The 16,754-nt window shown below is 36.4% G+C and overlaps 1 protein-coding gene across 1 annotated transcript in view; it reads left to right on the top strand.

The window, feature by feature from the left end:
- The first annotated feature begins 3,487 nt into the window (after positions 1-3,487).
- The window catches only part of LOC137387423 (junction-mediating and -regulatory protein-like), a 49,793-nt gene continuing 36,526 nt past the window's right edge, over positions 3,488-16,754 (top strand). Inside the window, exons 1-9 of the mRNA XM_068073846.1 lie at positions 3,488-3,568; positions 5,028-5,176; positions 5,486-5,654; positions 6,287-6,360; positions 8,053-8,238; positions 9,965-10,102; positions 11,194-11,344; positions 13,187-13,268; positions 15,287-15,377. Coding sequence (XP_067929947.1) covers positions 5,060-5,176; positions 5,486-5,654; positions 6,287-6,360; positions 8,053-8,238; positions 9,965-10,102; positions 11,194-11,344; positions 13,187-13,268; positions 15,287-15,377 — 1,008 coding nt within the window. The 5' untranslated portion in view covers positions 3,488-3,568; positions 5,028-5,059. The remainder of the gene's footprint in view (positions 3,569-5,027; positions 5,177-5,485; positions 5,655-6,286; positions 6,361-8,052; positions 8,239-9,964; positions 10,103-11,193; positions 11,345-13,186; positions 13,269-15,286; positions 15,378-16,754) is intronic.

The raw sequence follows: 16,754 nt of genomic DNA, 5'->3' as shown, positions 1-16,754 counted from the left end.
GCCATATGTCTGCCTGTTTTCACTTACAAGTAACCATTTAATATGCTGTGAGAGTGTCAAACCTTCAAAACATTCTTGAGTACAACAGATGTCGGTGAGCAGAAAAATTTACACTTCTGCTTTATGCTAATCAGCTTGTCTGCTGACACAATATTCCACTCTGTTGTAAAACAACTCAAATGACTCAAGTTTTGATTGGATATCATGTAACATTAAATCTAGTCTTAAAATCATCACTACTAAGCAAATTCTGAGCTGGTCAAATCACACTGATTCAGTCTCCACTCAGGTGTTTATTTTCATTCCCATTGAGCTAATTGCTATTGGCATGTCAGCCTTTCTTTGTAAAGAGTGTCTGAAAGCATCAACATAGTTTTGAAGGTGCACATAAATCCTACTACAAACGTCTTACTTCTAGATGTATGCAATGGCTGTTGAGCACAATCTTTGAGACCTAAAAGGTAGTTAGACAATTCATCATGTTGTTGATGCTGTCATGGTTATCAGGTGTCAATCTTCTTTTGAAATCTGTTGCAAACTTGCTCTACTTTTAGAGTTCAGTATTTCAAAGGCTTGATCTATCTACAATCAAAAATTCAATATTGAAAATACACCTTATAAAGACATGATATCATAAAATATACAAGTTTTTGTATTTAGGTATGCAACCTGCAAAAAACAGCTGTTTTTTCAGATTGAATATCTAAATACATAAACTTGTATGCTTTATGATATCATCTTACTATGAGTTGTTGTAAGGTGTTTCGGGCTTTTGGATTCATCATTAGTAATAGGTAATTAGGTAATAAAGATAACTAATAATCATAGTATAATAATAATAATAAAAATGAAGTGGCAGCAACATCAATAAAAACCAGTTATAAAATAGTGAATAGAAAGCAGATTGTGGAATATTATGTAAATACCCAGGCCTTTCTGTGATTAGCCGGTTATGCAGAGGCTGGCTTTCATCGTAAGCCAGGGCTTTGAAAAGCTAGCTTTTCACAGGGAAGCTGAGGGGCCATTTAACAGGCCTCACTATATAACCAGGCATGAATCAGATGTTTGGAGAAGCCTCAGTGAAGTGAGGAAGTGAGTTGATGCAGTGAGTTGCCGTGCCTTTGCTGGCAGGAAATCTCTATGTGCCTTCGTACAGCGGCAAGGCTACGCATTTGGCTTGCCTACCGGTCGGCAGTAGAGACTGCCCTAAGATTGGTGACAGAATTTTGCTGCGGGTGTGCACCGCCATGGTGGTGAAGGCTGGTGGCAAAGGGGAAGTTGGTGTGCTATCGTAGCAGCTTGGTGTTGCGTAGCAATGTTTTTTTGTCTTACTGACAAGCTATTTCGGCCTTTGTCAGGGCTTTAAACTATGTAGCCAAATTAGTTGGCGGCTGTACCGAAAGTATGGCCTCAAGAAGCAAAGGCACTGGTCCTCCCCCTGAAGGCCATGAGGGCCTAAAGCCAGCACGTGCTGATGCTGGTTCCTCACAGAGCAGGTGCACAGGCGTCTGTTTTGATATGGTTAAATGCTGATGTTTTGGCCTGTATCCTCAACCAGACTCGTGAGCCAATCTTGTGTCGGCTGAGCTGGCAGTTGCCTCAGTTGACTGGCGATGGGCCAGTTTAAGTCTCTGCATGGATAGCGACTATAAGCGATTCTGTGCTCTAGAACCTCTGAAGAAGGCTCTAGACCTGTGGAACTCCTCCCATATACGCTGCATGACGGGGCTGCTCAGCTATATAGCCGAATGATATCAAGAGAGGCCATCCTGCTAAGAGGTTGTGAAGGTTGTACTGGTGTCCGAGTACGCTATGCCTCTACAAAATGCATAGCGTCAATTTTTCAACCGCCGGTTTGGCACCGGTGATACAATTGATGCTTTTTTGGAGTGATTCGGGAAGACACTGTCGAGCTCTTCAAATGATCTAGACTTTCAAGTCAAGTTTTACGAGAGGCTCCCAACCTCTGTTTATGAGTGTGCCATTGCGCATAAACATGCGTACACAGCTAATTTTGAGTCAGTGCTGGCCGGTGTGGGGAACTGCTACAATTTGCGGAGAGCTGCATAAGCTCGCTCAAGTAGGGACTTGACAAGGGGTTTAGTCGCTGCTACGAAGCAGCAGAAAAGCAGATATGGCTGCTTTCGGTGTGATGGTAGCCATGTGAAAACCTGGCAGTAAAACAGCATTAGGCGCAAGTGAACCACAGGAGAAAATTCAACGGAAGCTTCTTGCAGACGAAGTTGCTTCTGGTGTGGTAGCACTGAGCACCTTGTTGCTAGCTGTTCAAGACAGTAAGCGCATGCTAACACAGCTGCCGGATTGACCAGTGGTGAATCGGGTTTTTATGGGGAGGGTGCAGACAAGGGTGATGTGTCTTCTTTGACGGAAATAGTAGCATGAATTGGCACTTGCATGTTGTTGGACAGTTTGGTACTGACCGGTGCAGCTGGTAGGGCAATGTGCGATAGTCGCATGTCAGTTGTTCGGTCCTTTCACAGCAGTCGTTGTTTCATGTGTCGTGTAGACACAAGCAGCAAGCAGACATTGGTGTGTCCGAGGATGGTGGTAGGACTTCTTGTTAGGTCAGGCCAACATTTGATAATGGCCGATGGCAACATGTCTCATGAAAGGGTGATGTTGAATCATTATTGGTTACCAGGAACACTGCTTTCATGTTGCTGTGCCAGCAATGAGTGAGTTGAGGAATGTCGAGGTCAACTCTTTTTTGACGGCAATGCCATCAATCATATGGGTAGTGTCACTGTTGGGAGAGGTTTAGATTCAAAATACAGTGTCCGGTGGAGAAAACCCCATCGGTCCTGCAGGGCTTCTTGAGGAGAGCTCAATGTTAGTGCACCCAGCAAAGCTGTGAATGACTCTGAGCCACCAACCCGTGATAGTTCGGGTTTTTTGCAAGATGAAGGCCCAGATTTCATCCCCGAGTTTATTACAGGCCGGTGGCAAAGGGGAGGTTAGTGTGCCATTATAGCAGCTTGGTGCTGCATAGCAACATCTTTGTCTTCCTGACACAGATGAAAATAATCGATTTTTTAACAATAAAACACATTCTGTAGTATCTAGAACGTGTATTGAAGCTATTTAAGTTTTTTGAATCCGAATACGAAGCTAAAACAAAGAGAACAAGCATATGACTTACTAGGTACGTATTTAAAATGAAGATATCGTTCCTCCAACAAAAAAATTAAGTGGATACAGATTCGCAGTTGCTCAATTAAGACCATCTACCTCTACGGGCGGTTCATTGTCATGCTAATCCCAATCGTGTCTCTATGTCTACAAGTGCAAGGCCAGCCTTCGTATCCGGTCGTCAACTTAGTATCTTGCAAAAATTTATTATTAATAACTTTTGCTTAGGTATTATACTAATAAAGACGGACAAAAACTTACACACGGCGATAAAAATTTGATGAGAAGTAATTCACTATCCAGTTTAGCATTACGCCAATTATTAATTTGTCAGGAGCTGAGATTACAGCATGACTCATTCTCACTGCTCAGTCGCGTGTGACCGCAATGACTATTCGTAAAATTTCTTTTGGGCAAAGTAAAGCTTTTGCTGGTTACTGATCTGCGGGTTTTAAGAGTGTTGTAAGTACGAAACAACACGTATGCGTAACAAAAAAGCGTGAAAAGCAGTAGCTGGTTAACTAGTATAATGCTGTTATAGGTGTTATAGGTTGTCTTATATACATTTTATATTGTAAAGCTTTAGTAAAATCTTTTGCACATCACTGCAATGAATTTTAAATGCCAATGTGATCATTTAGTGCAGACTTGGTTCCAAAGCTTGGGGCGATTTTAAATGTAACAGTAAATGACGACAAGAATAGAACTAGAAAGTGCTTTTAGTATATTGTTATGGGTGGATGTGGAGAAATTATGTTATGCATAACTAATCTGAATCTACACACGACATCAGTATTGAATTTGATTTTTCATGTCATTCTATTTTGACTATGTTTGGTTTGTGTACTTTTCCTTTGTCATGCGGGAACTAATTTGATTATTACTGGTTCAGGTACAAGTGAAGGTAATAAGCTATAGTAGGCAATACTGATATTTACCAGGAAAAGATACTTTCTTTTCTATAAGTTCAACAATTAAAATACACAACTAACAAAATTCTAAACAGTAGTATTCATGACAAAAGGTTAAAATAGCCAATAAAAGTTCACCCTTAATCGAATGGTCGTCCATGTTTGCTTGCTCGGTCCATACAGCTGCAAGTTTTAACAGTCAAGTGAAAGTCATGGCAGTCTTTATATGTAGACGCTCGGTAGTTGGAGTTTTCTACTCCTTGGTGAATAGAAAAGGGTCAGCTGATGATGGAGATAGAGGCTCCAGAGGCAGAGGGAGGCTCCAGAGAGAAGAGGGAGGGAGGCTTTAGAGGGAAGAGGGAAGGAGGCTCTAGAGGCAGTGGAACGCGCCTCCGCAAACGAAAGGAGCCTCAGCAGGTCCTTGAGAAAGTTAGATCGATCGGTAGACAGACGCTGAGTCGTTGGAGCTGTTCTCTTTTATAGATGTCTCTGTTAGCCTGTGAGAAGATGTTTAGGCGCTCAGGTTCTGTTCTTTATGTTGCAGAGAGTTAGCAATTGAGTGAACTTGTCTTAAGAACGTCATGAGAGTATAATGATTGGAAATGATGGCTAACTCCAATCGTTTTGGTCATGTCTGGTACAAATCTGATATTTTTTAATGGTTTTCTAACATGTCAACTGATGTATCATTCCTCATGAGCTACTTCCACAAAAGGTTTCTAAGCTGCTTGTAGATGAGTATATGATGATTGTCTGTATTGCTGTTCCTCTAATGTTTTAGGTGTCATGTTCATTGTAATATTGCGTATGTCTCCAGTGTTTAGTCGTTTCTCTATTATGCTATCTGCTTTTGCTAATACTTCTATACAACAACATACTTACTGCTATTCTTTTTAACAAGAAAGGCGGTGGAGGTTCAGAGAATGCTTAATTCGAATTTTGATGTTTTAGAACACTCATTATTAGGCCTCAGATGACTTGCATCATTTCAATACAAAATGATGGAAGATGAGATCAGCAGTGACTGGGTACCAGTGAAAGATAGTGTGTTTAAAAAAGATAAAAAGTCTGTCAAATTCATCTTCTCTGTAGTCTGGAATGAAGAGCTCTTCAAGGTCTGTTTACTGTGTTATAGTCTATAAAATTGGTTGATATTTACACCAACAATTAGAAAGTTTCAATTGTTGCATACATAGTACTAAAATGTTTATTTTTGCTCTTCTAAAGCAAAGATATCAAAGATACCAGTTTATATATAAATATGACAATATTTAGATATGCAGCTTTAATTGAGAATCTAAGAACTTTCATGAGAAAGGATTTATAGTGAGAATTTTATGAACTTGCTATCTAGTTTTTATAATTTCCATTTTTGACTGGTTGCCAATTCGCAGTTGTCAAAAAGTTGAGTTTTTGTATTACAGTTTGCTGTAACATGCAGAAGGCAATCTCGCTCACATTTGGCATCGGAGGAGGAGGCATGGAGTAGGTTACTTGGCTCCTACCAGCTCTCTTGCATTTATCATCAATTATGTGACATCATACCCCAATTATCTCACTTTCAACTCCCTAAACTTCCATATGAACCAAGAGGTATGTGATATAATTTTGATTGTTGATTTATTTTCTTCAACAATAGTTATTAAACAAAAAAAAAGCTGGAAGAGTGAGAAAGCCCATAATACTCGTTGGCATAGCTAGTTGTAACGTTGGGCTTGTCGTAAAAGGCTTGTGTATAGATATTTTTCTAATAGTAGAATGCTTTATGAACTTCACCCAAGAGGTGCGCCTACATAAACATGTTTGAACTTCCTTATGAACCAAGATGTATGCACATGTCTAATAGTTAGTATTTTAGCAATTTGTGGATGGTTTTCATTCTTACAGTTTATTTGCTTAGATGATACAGAGTCGTCCTCTCACTTTTCAAAAAAACTCAGTTTTACATGTAATTCAGCTTTTATGGAAGCTTTTCAATTTATAGTTTGCAAGTCTAACAAGTTTATAATACTATTACCATTACATTTTGTTTTAATTCAAATGTCGCCTACTTTAGATGTCATCTGTTATTATCTCACTTGCTCAGCATTTATTTGATCTAATTATCGAAAATGCCGAAACCACCTGCTGTTGTTGTCCCCTAAGCCAACTTGTTTAGGAGACAACAACAGCAGGTGGTATCGGCATTTTCGTTTTGTATCCAGAGTTAATGGTATTAATTGCAGGAATTTGGTGCCTTGTGTATAGCATAGAACACCCAGAACAAGATATTTGCCCAGCTTTGGAGAAATTTCTTCAGGTGAGTTGTTTTAGTTGAGAATCTTAAAATTGGAACGCACCATGGCATGCATTCGAATGTGTGTTATGATGGCCTGACACCAAGACAGTCCTGAGAAGTTATGTTAACGCTAAACATACTTTGTACATTTTGCAATCTTTAGGGATGATGACATCATCATGGTGAGAAATTGGTTGATGTGTGATGAAATAAAAGTTGTGAGGTTTTATTGTTTGGTTAGCCTACACGTGATGATTTTTAGTTTAAAGAAGTTTCTGGCTTTCTTGCCAAGCTTATATTTTGCCAGCACTGTCTGCATTGTTATACAATCGACACTTCTATAATATAAACCTCTTTTTAAATGGATTCCACTCTCCATAAAGAATTTCTGTAAAGTTTTTTGTTGTATTACAATTATATATATTATTATTATATATGGAAATTTCATATGACGTAAAGCATCAAGTTGTTGCAAGTTCTTATATTCAATTTGAATAATGAGAGTCAGATAGCTAGCCTTGAAAATCAATTTCTCTTTTGCCGCAGTTGTTAGAGAGAACGATGAACAGAGGTATCTACACACTAGTACTCAAGCAGTAGCTGAGGTACTAAACTACTAGCTAGAAGTAGCTGCATAATTATTCAGAAATACTGCAGGTGTTCGAATGTTGGTCTATCAAACTGAATGTCATGAGTTGCCGTCTCGTTGGAAGCAATCTTTTATCCCAATTCCGAACTCTGGCTTCAGATGCACAGACACACCGCTCTTATTATAGCGAAGATTTTTTTTGACTTCATTTTAGACATACAATTTTTTTTGCAGCATAGACCTTACTGTAGAAGAAAAAGTAAAAAAAAGTTTACGTAAAGTAACACTGAGATGAGTGCTACCCTTAACTTAATGTATAAATGCCATGAAACAGTGAACCGAGTGAAAGTGATAAGAAAACAGGGCAAATTGTCGATGCAAACCGATAATACGCCAGTTACTGTACAGCCATTAATTTAAAAAGTTAGATTTAATTTTTCCTTTCTGAAGGACCAAAGAGTGAGTTTGTGAAGATTTTGGAACAGACTAAGTAATTGACATGTATCTTAGTGTCCGTATAACATGAAATCCCTATAACGTAAACTTTCTCGGAGCGCATTATTTATGTTATAGGAGTGGCTACTGTATCTTGCTTTTAATTTCTGTGACTAAGTTGAAACTTCTGAAGAATAATTTAAGTGTACTTACAGCTCGCACCAGCATTGGGAAACTGTAAATGGTTTGTCTCATTTACGAAGAAAAGGCAGCACTTTGCTTGTTAGGTTTTAAGGCAGTTCTGTTAAAACGTTGATTACAATTTTTAAAAGCGGGCGTGTCTGTTTATCAAAAGAAATAGTGAAAACAGGGATGATACTTTTAGTAATTGATGACAGTTCAGCAGAATAAAGAGCTACTAAGAATGGCACTTTCATTCAAGTAGCTTGCATAACATTTAATAGTGGCTTGGGAGCTTTTCCTAATAAGCTAACTTACCCCTGAGTGGACCATGTAACAACAGTAACAACAGTATTATTTAGGTCAAATCGAGTGCCTGACCTTTTTTGCCTTTGTTGTAGTCTAACAATAAAGAACCTTTCTTCTAGACCACTGTTTATGTTGAAAGTGCCTGACAACCAGGTGCCTGACAACCAATCTTTAACAACCAGGACCTGGAATTTTTGCAGTCAGCTGTGGATGTGTGCGGAGAGCAAATTTTCTTGGCAGCCATGTTTGAGGAGATGGATGATAGTGAATACTATTCAGAGATGGCTAAGTGGAGGCTGGATGAGTATGATGAACAGGTGCGACTAGCTGAAGAGCGGCTGACAAACCTAATCTATTTGACAGACCAGAACTCTATCAACCTCAAGGTAGATCACGGTCAGCTAACTTGCAGAAAGCTTGTCATGGTACTGTATTAATTTGGCATCGCCAAGTGCTTGGAATGGTTTGTAACAAACGCTTGTTTAAAACTGATAATAAGAGGAACATGTGATGTTGAATGAGCGCTGTTACAGGCCTAGTTTAGTTTACCGCTTGATGACATTTTTTTAAATTCCAAAAGTTCAATATCCAAAGCCACATATCGTAGTTACATATATAGACAGGTGAATCCAGACTCTATCGTATCAACAGATCTTCATTCGTAATCTGTCGCCTGCTGAGAGAACATGAAGACCTAGACCTTGCTAGTCTTGGCATTATTTGTTCAGTAGTACCTCTACTTTACAAAATTAATTCATTTTGAAATCATATTGTAAAAATTTCCTTAGTAAAAACGCATGCTAAACCATAAATACTCTAATCAAGCCCTTTAAACATGGGACATGATTGTTTATATAGTTAAATTTTATTATAGAATAATTTTAATTATTTTCTAGGGACTCACTTAACTGTGAGTATCAGTTGTATTTTAAACCTTTTGCCTTTTGTATCCGGAAATTTCATTTGTAAAAGAGGCAATATGGGACTGCTAAAGTGTGTCACAGCCCGAGAATTTCGTGTGTCAAGCCTTTCATAAGTGGCATTACTTCTGTATTATTTTGTATTTGATAGTGATATCATTGATATAGCAAAATTTAAAGGAGCTTGCCAGAATATTTAAAAGTTTATAGGAATTGACATTCCAATAATGCTAGGTTATATCACACTCTTAGCTCAGATATATTATCGTTTAGCAAGTTTTATACTATTTCTGGCTCGTAGGGTCTGAGCCAAAGGAGATTACTGACATGGAAAGGCAGAGAGTTATTGAATTCATTTAATAGCCTCTGGGCTTATTTGCACACTCTTCCTCCGCAGTCTTTTAAAACAAAACTCAAACTACACCTACTATCCTTTGACTAATAATAGAATTCGCCATATAGCCTCACCTGTTTTAGCATTTCTCCATTATATTTTTATAACTAGAAATCTGTTGTCATAAATATGCATTGCTAGTTTCACAGAGCTTATATTAGGCCCCTTTTTGTTTAAACATAATTCAATCAATTCAATAACTCATACCAATCCTCAAGCTTGCTTTTCACATGATTTATGTTATTAATTCCAACATAGACCACTCATTAATTTTTTTATTTTGGATACTGCTATTTAGTTTACTTGCTGTGGAACTTTATGGAAAGATATTATAAAATATGACTGTTGATTACTGCAATAAAGATTGCTCATAGATATATAGAGGTAGTAGAAAGTTTGGCAACTCGGCTATCAAAGTTGTGATTAGATTGCTTTATGATTTGGACCTTTAGATCTAATTTATATGTACACACTCTCTAGGTTTGATAATTCTATGTTTGACAATTCTGTTTGATGATTTTGCCTAAAAAGCTGTTTATCAGCTAAAGTTTTTATGAATCAGCTCTTTCATTTCTGTGCTATTTCTCTGTTCTTCAAAAGTTTATCCATCAGTTGCATCCTTCATACTGGTTCATACCTGACCTGATTACCGCTTTTTTATTTTCCCTCACATTAAAATGAAAGATTCTACAGGGTTCCAAAAGGTTGTGTTGTTATTCATTGTAAAATGTGGGTGTTCAGGAGCTGAATGCACTGAGATGCTTCGGTATAGCCACTGAGCATGTTTTTTACCTGCAGGAGTTATGCGAGGGCTATGCACTGGAAGATGAGGCCTACAATGATTGGTGCCGAGCTGTTACGAAGCTGTACAACGCTCGCCTTCAGCCATTCATCGAGCTCAGAGAAATCTCCAATGAGAATATGAGGCTTGCAAAGGTTGGATACCCGTAACTGTATTATTTGGTTTCTGGATAGCCGCAGTACAGTGGAAATTTGTTTATTCACGTTTGATTCTCGTGCAGTGCACTTTTTTTACTAATGATCATATTGTGGAAACGGACAGACGGACAATCACGGCTCGTATTATAGTAAAGACTGGTGCGATGGCAGTCTAGAGTGTCATAAGAGGTCGTGTGGTGGGCCGATGAAGCAAAGAGAATAAGTAGTTGCACAAGTATTCAGAAATACCTAAAAGTGGTCGATTGGTGCAGGTGTTTGAGTGTCGGGATACCAGTCTGAATATTACGAGTTGGGAGTCTCTTTGAAAGTGATCTTTTATTTTAACCTTTAACCCTGGCTTTGAATGCACAGACAGGCACCGCCCTTATTATAGAAAAAAACTTTTATTATAATGAAAACATAATAATTATATATTATCTTGAAAGATTTATAATAATTATTATCCTTCATTTTAATGAAAACATTTTTTGTTTTACTTTATTTAAGCCGTTTCCTTTTATCTCTCCAGCATAGACCTTCCCGCGTAGAAGAAAATTGAAAAAAAATCGATTTAATTTTAAATGAAAGATGTGTTCTTCCTTTAACTTAATGTAAAATTACCGTACTCATGGACCATAAACCGAGTGAAAGTGATATAAAAATATAGAAAAGTTATCGATACAAACCAATAATACCACTTACTGTAAATAATACAGTTACTGTGAAGTCACTAAATTAAAAAGTTAAGTTTATTTGTTTTTCATCTTGAAGGGCCAAATGTGTGAGTTTGGGAAGATCTTGGAACGGATTAGGCAATTCACATGTATCTTACTGTTCGTATAACGTATAAATCCATATAACGTAAACATTCCTGGAACAGAGTATTTATGTTGTAGGAGCGCGTACTGTATATTCATCGCATTTCTTTTTGACTAGCTTGAGAAATCACTTGTATTCAGGTCAGATAGGCTAATGGCTTGTCTGTACTATGCACCTTCTATAAGTTTGTATCCATCTAAACATAACTTTTACCTTTAATTTTCAGATGTTCTATTCAAATGAAGAATGACAAAAAATATTGTTTGCAGAGCCTATTAGATGACCCGAATCTTGGACCGAGACCTAAAGCTGAGCAAATGAAGAAGTTGCTCAAGTGGGAGGAAGAACATTCCGGAACTCAGCGTCTCATTCTGGAACTTTATGAGAATTTTTACTCCAACATATTTACTTCACTTAATGGTACAACATGGTTTTACTTACCTTAGTTCATAGTATATTTACTTCATTTAATGGTACATCATGGTTTTACTTACCTTAGTTCATATCATATTTACTTCAGTTAATGGTACATCATGGTTTTACTTACTTCAGTTCATAGTATGTTTACTTCATTTAATGGTACTTCATGGTTTTACTTACCTCAGTTCATATCATATTTACTTCATTTAATGGTACATATTTGCTTTACTTACTTCAGTTTATAGTATATTTACTTAATTTAATGGTACATCATGGTTTTACTTACCTCAGCTCATATCATATTTACTTCATTTAATGGTACATATTTGCTTTACTTACCTCAATTCATAGTATATTCACTTCACTTAATGGTACATATATGTTTTACTTACCTTAGTTCATAGTATATTCACTTCACTTAATGGTACATATATGTTTTACTTACCTTAGTTCATAGTATATTTACTTCACTTAATGGTACAACATGGTTTTACTTACCTTAGTTCATAGTATATTTACTTCATTTAATGGTACATCATGGTTTTACTTACCTTAGTTCATATCATATTTACTTCAGTTAATGGTACATCATGGTTTTACTTACTTCAGTTCATAGTATGTTTACTTCATTTAATGGTACTTCATGGTTTTACTTACCTCAGTTCATATCATATTTACTTCATTTAATGGTACATATTTGCTTTACTTACTTCAGTTTATAGTATATTTACTTAATTTAATGGTACATCATGGTTTTACTTACCTCAGCTCATATCATATTTACTTCATTTAATGGTACATATTTGCTTTACTTACCTCAATTCATAGTATATTTACTTCACTCAATGGTACATATATGTTTTACTTACCTCAGTTTATAGTATATTTACTTCATTTAATGGTACATCATGGTTTTACTTACCTCAGTTTGTAGCAGACCATTTGATCCTATCGTAGTAAGGATTGTAATTGTAAATTTTACAAATTTGGCTATCTCAAGGATAAAGTGGCTGTCATTCACACAAGCGATTGTAACCAGTGATATTCTCAACTAAAATACTAAAAGACAAATACTCATCAACAATACATCTTTTCTAAAAATGAAGACATTCACAATATGCTGAACGTTATCTAACGTTGTCTGTGAGAGTTGTCATACCATGTAAATAAAAACCCTCATCTCTTAGACTGTAGCAGTCGCCTACTATGGATTTGGATGAAAATTGGATGTATGTTTTTTCTTTAACTAATCACTTTAGAAATGGGGGCTTAAGATGCTGTGAACTAGCTACAGTTTTGTTTTAAAGGTTGACTGGGCTTTTATTGTCAATACAAATGTGGTATCATGCTGCCTGTACTTGAGGCTTCAGTAATCAAATTAATAGCCATGCTAAAATATTTTGTTCTCAATCCATTGTATGAACTCTTCACATAATAAATGTGTATTTAGTAATTGATGTATATCTGTCACTTTATTAAAGGCACTTTGTTCTTGTTCCAAGTTTATGGTGTGATATTTCCATCTCAAGGTCTTAGAGTACTACTAATTGGCTGCGCAAGACCATCCCTAAGTAATGCGTAAATTATCATTACCTCACCTGTTCTCTGTTTTCAATTCTCTCATACCTCACCTGTTCTCTGTTTTCAATTCTCTCATACCTCACCTGTTCTCTGCTGTCAATTCTCTCATACCTCACCTGTTCTCTGTTGTCAATTCTCTCATACCTCACCTGTTCTCTGCTGTCAATTCTCTCATACCTCACCTGTTCTCTGCTGTCAATTCTCTCATACCTCACCTGTTCTCTGTTGTCAATTCTCTCATACTGTGCTTGAAATGTACAGATATGCTGTCAAGGATGAAGAAGGCGCAGAGGAAATATGGGAAGGCATCATTCGACAGGTTGGCTAGTCAAAGGATGTTCAGGTAATAACGTAGCAGATTTGCTATTTGAGTTTTCTTCCAGGTTTTATTTTGTAATTAAATAATATTTTTACAGAAAAGGCCTTAACTTGTGAACTTGTTTCTAACCACTACAGATATATCCTTTCTTTTCCGCTGGTCAATTTAGAAACAGTTAACTAAACTATTTTTGTTATGACCAATCAGGTAACAGTATATGGAGCATATATCTATAGCAAGTATCTGTAGCAAGTATCTGTAGTCTATATCTGGAATATGTATCTGGGACATGCATCTGTATCATGCATCTGTAGCAAGTATCTGTAGTCTATATCTGGAATATGCATCTGGGGCATGCATCTGTATCATGTATCTGTAGTAAGTATCTGTAGCATTTATCTGTAGTCTATATCTGGAATATGCATCTGGGCATGCATCTGTATCATGTATCTGTAGCAAGTATCTGTAGTCTATATCTGGAATATGCATCTGGGGCATGCATCTGTATCATGTATCTGTAGTAAGTATCTGTAGCATTTATCTGTAGTCTATATCTGGAATATGCATCTGGGCATGCATCTGTATCATGTATCTGTAGTAAGTATCTGTAGCATGCATCTGTAGCTGTTTAAGTATTGAATGGTCTACTGGTGGACAAGAAGTGAGGAAGTACAATTCTGTGTATAGTTCTAGCAGCATAAGTAGCACACCCCTTATACACAGCGAGCTTTGGTACTTTAGTATGACAGGTGTAATAAAATACAGACAAACTTTGGTTTTTAACCATAATCTAGAAGGCTGTTCTGGAAGGCTGTTCGAAAAGTCATTTGTTAAAATCCGAAACTATTTTTCCCGTTATAACTAATGCAAATAATATTAATTATTCCAAGCCTAAAGAACACATTTTTTATAGCTTTCTTTACGATTTTACTCCAAAAACTATATACATGTGTAATAAGAGAGTAAGTGTTATGTAAGATACAGTGATTTACTCCTAAAAGTTCTATTCATAGACAAGTTTGGGAGATGTACTGTACTGCTGTATCTGTAGCAACTCGTATCTCAGCATTGTTTACTCAGAGTCTTGTCTACTCTATACTATAAATAAAAAGTGCAGAAATTGACTGTGTATTTTGTTATAATAAAATTTATCCTATTTGAGATCATGGAAAAATACAAACATTTCAAATGTTTTATTTTTACTTATTTTAACACAAACATTAATGAAAGAGTACAGCAACGTATCCTAGCTAATATCGTGTTTAATAAAATGCACAGCAGAGGCATTTCGTATTTTATTTCTAATAATTGTAACAAAAAAAGTTTTTAAGTTCAATAGGGTGTAGAAGGTTCGCCTCTGCTTCTTGTGGCTTGGTCGAAGCTGAATTTTTGGCTTAAGTCTGAAGCATCGAAATTTCAAATTTTCTCATATATGTCCTATTTGGTTGAGATCAAAATCGTTTGAGAGCAGAGGTATGACTGTAGAACTGTCATGATGATAACTGGTCGGGTCTGATTTGTTATACTATTGGTTTTGGCAAACGCTTCGAATGATGTTGGCTTTAGGTCTAGCGTCACGATGGTTGTTCAATACCTCTTGGAACCGCTAGCATTCTCTCTGGGTAGTTTTGTTAGCATTGAGCAATCATTGTACACTTTGGAAAGTTACCAAAAACTGCTAGCCCGTTCTTGTGATAATTATATTCTTGGATAATACATTTTGTTGATAATTTTATTTTTGGGCTACAAATTTTTGTGAATAACTCTATTCTTGCGTAAAAATTTAGTGCATAACTCTATTCTTTGGTAACATTTTTGTGGATAACTCTATTATTTGGTAAAATTTTTGGTGGATAACTCATTCTTGGGTAATGACTTTTGTGGATAACTCTATTCTTGGGCAACAAATTTTGTAAACATTGGCTGAGAAGATCTGAAACGCATATTAAGTACACCGGCTGGTCGTAACAACCATTCATATAGTCACAGAATAGTTGTTGTCACCCAGCTGTGTGTAACGGAGCCATATACTATTTTTAAAGGTTGGGAGGAGACCGATTGAAGATGAAGTTGCAGCATTTGAGATCTCAGTCTAAACAATTGAATTATCAAGTGACCTGCACCATGAAAAAGGTTTCTATTTCTTACGCCTTCCGCTAGATCTCATGAATGTTTGTCCCAGTTTCAATATTTGATCACCATTTGTTTACTATAAACCCATAGTTGGTGCACTTCATTGGCTGATCATGGAGAGTGGTAAGGTGAACTCTAACATACTACATTGTTATGCTCACAACATCTTCAGAGTTTGTGTATGCACGGAAAGTTCATGTGCATTTGGAATACCAAACCAATGGAATGGCCTTTTGGGCATGCTACTTTTACTATTCGTACCTGTTAACCCACCTCATTCAGAATACTTCAATCAAACATTGGCAAAAGGGGAAACTTAGTTCTGTGCATTGCCGCATTGGTGTCAAGGTTGGTGTAGCTAATGTCTTATTGGTGTATACAGTATCATAGAGTCTACTCTGTCATAAGCTGCTGACAGTTGTATTACATCATAGCGATGCCGTTACAATGGCGTGATCTTTGCACGAGTAAGAGCCATGATTGGAGATTAGGGGAAAAAAGGTTGCATCATACGGGATTTGAACTTGTGACTTTTAGTGTGGCAGACCAACACTCTGACAACTGTGACAATCAACTACCTCCTGATCTTCCCAAATAATTTTACATGTAGTTATTAAACCTCATGCTCTCTCACAGCACACTAGACCACACGTTTATTCGTAAAACTGCAAAATGATAATTAAAAAATGTAGTGTTACTTCCTCAAATCAATGATATACAGCCTCCACATGGGGGCTGTATATCATTGCTCAAATTAATGCGAGTTCTTCATTTTATATGAAGAATTGAAAGAAAGACCATATAACACTCTGAATTAGCTTGCTAGAAGAGGGCATATAGCCCTGATCTAATAATTGCCCTGATAAAACATTAATATATAGCTAGCCCTTTGCTATGTAGCTCAGATAAACACACTAATAAATATTACCTTTGCCTTCCACTGAAAGCCAACCCTTAATCTGAGAAATATAATAGAGATAATGTCTGGCTATAGCACAGGATGTGTAGATGTTATTTACAGGACAATTTTTACTAAACCAAAGATGTACACGCTATCGTTAATTGTATTTCAATATATTTAATGCAACATAGTTATAATGGTAATATAAAAATAAGCTACTTTCACCAAAAAATAACCTTAGACAATTGACACCTTGCCAGTAGTTAGTGTACATAATATATTATAATATAATAATGTTGTATCCTATATCATCATAATATTAAATATAATATTATAATATAAAGTATAATTATAATATAATTTAAACAATACATTTTTGCTTTTGATGTGGTTTCTTAGTTACTAAATTTGTGCTATTTCATGGATTCATATAATTGTGAATTATAATTATAGTTCAATTATAAGAAGCTAATAGA

This window comes from Watersipora subatra, chromosome 2 (genome assembly GCF_963576615.1).
Source record: "Watersipora subatra chromosome 2, tzWatSuba1.1, whole genome shotgun sequence".
In the NCBI taxonomy this organism is placed as follows: Eukaryota; Metazoa; Bryozoa; class Gymnolaemata; order Cheilostomatida; family Watersiporidae; genus Watersipora; species Watersipora subatra.
Note: the sequence above shows the minus strand (reverse complement) of the source record. Positions and strands in the feature narration are given on the sequence as shown.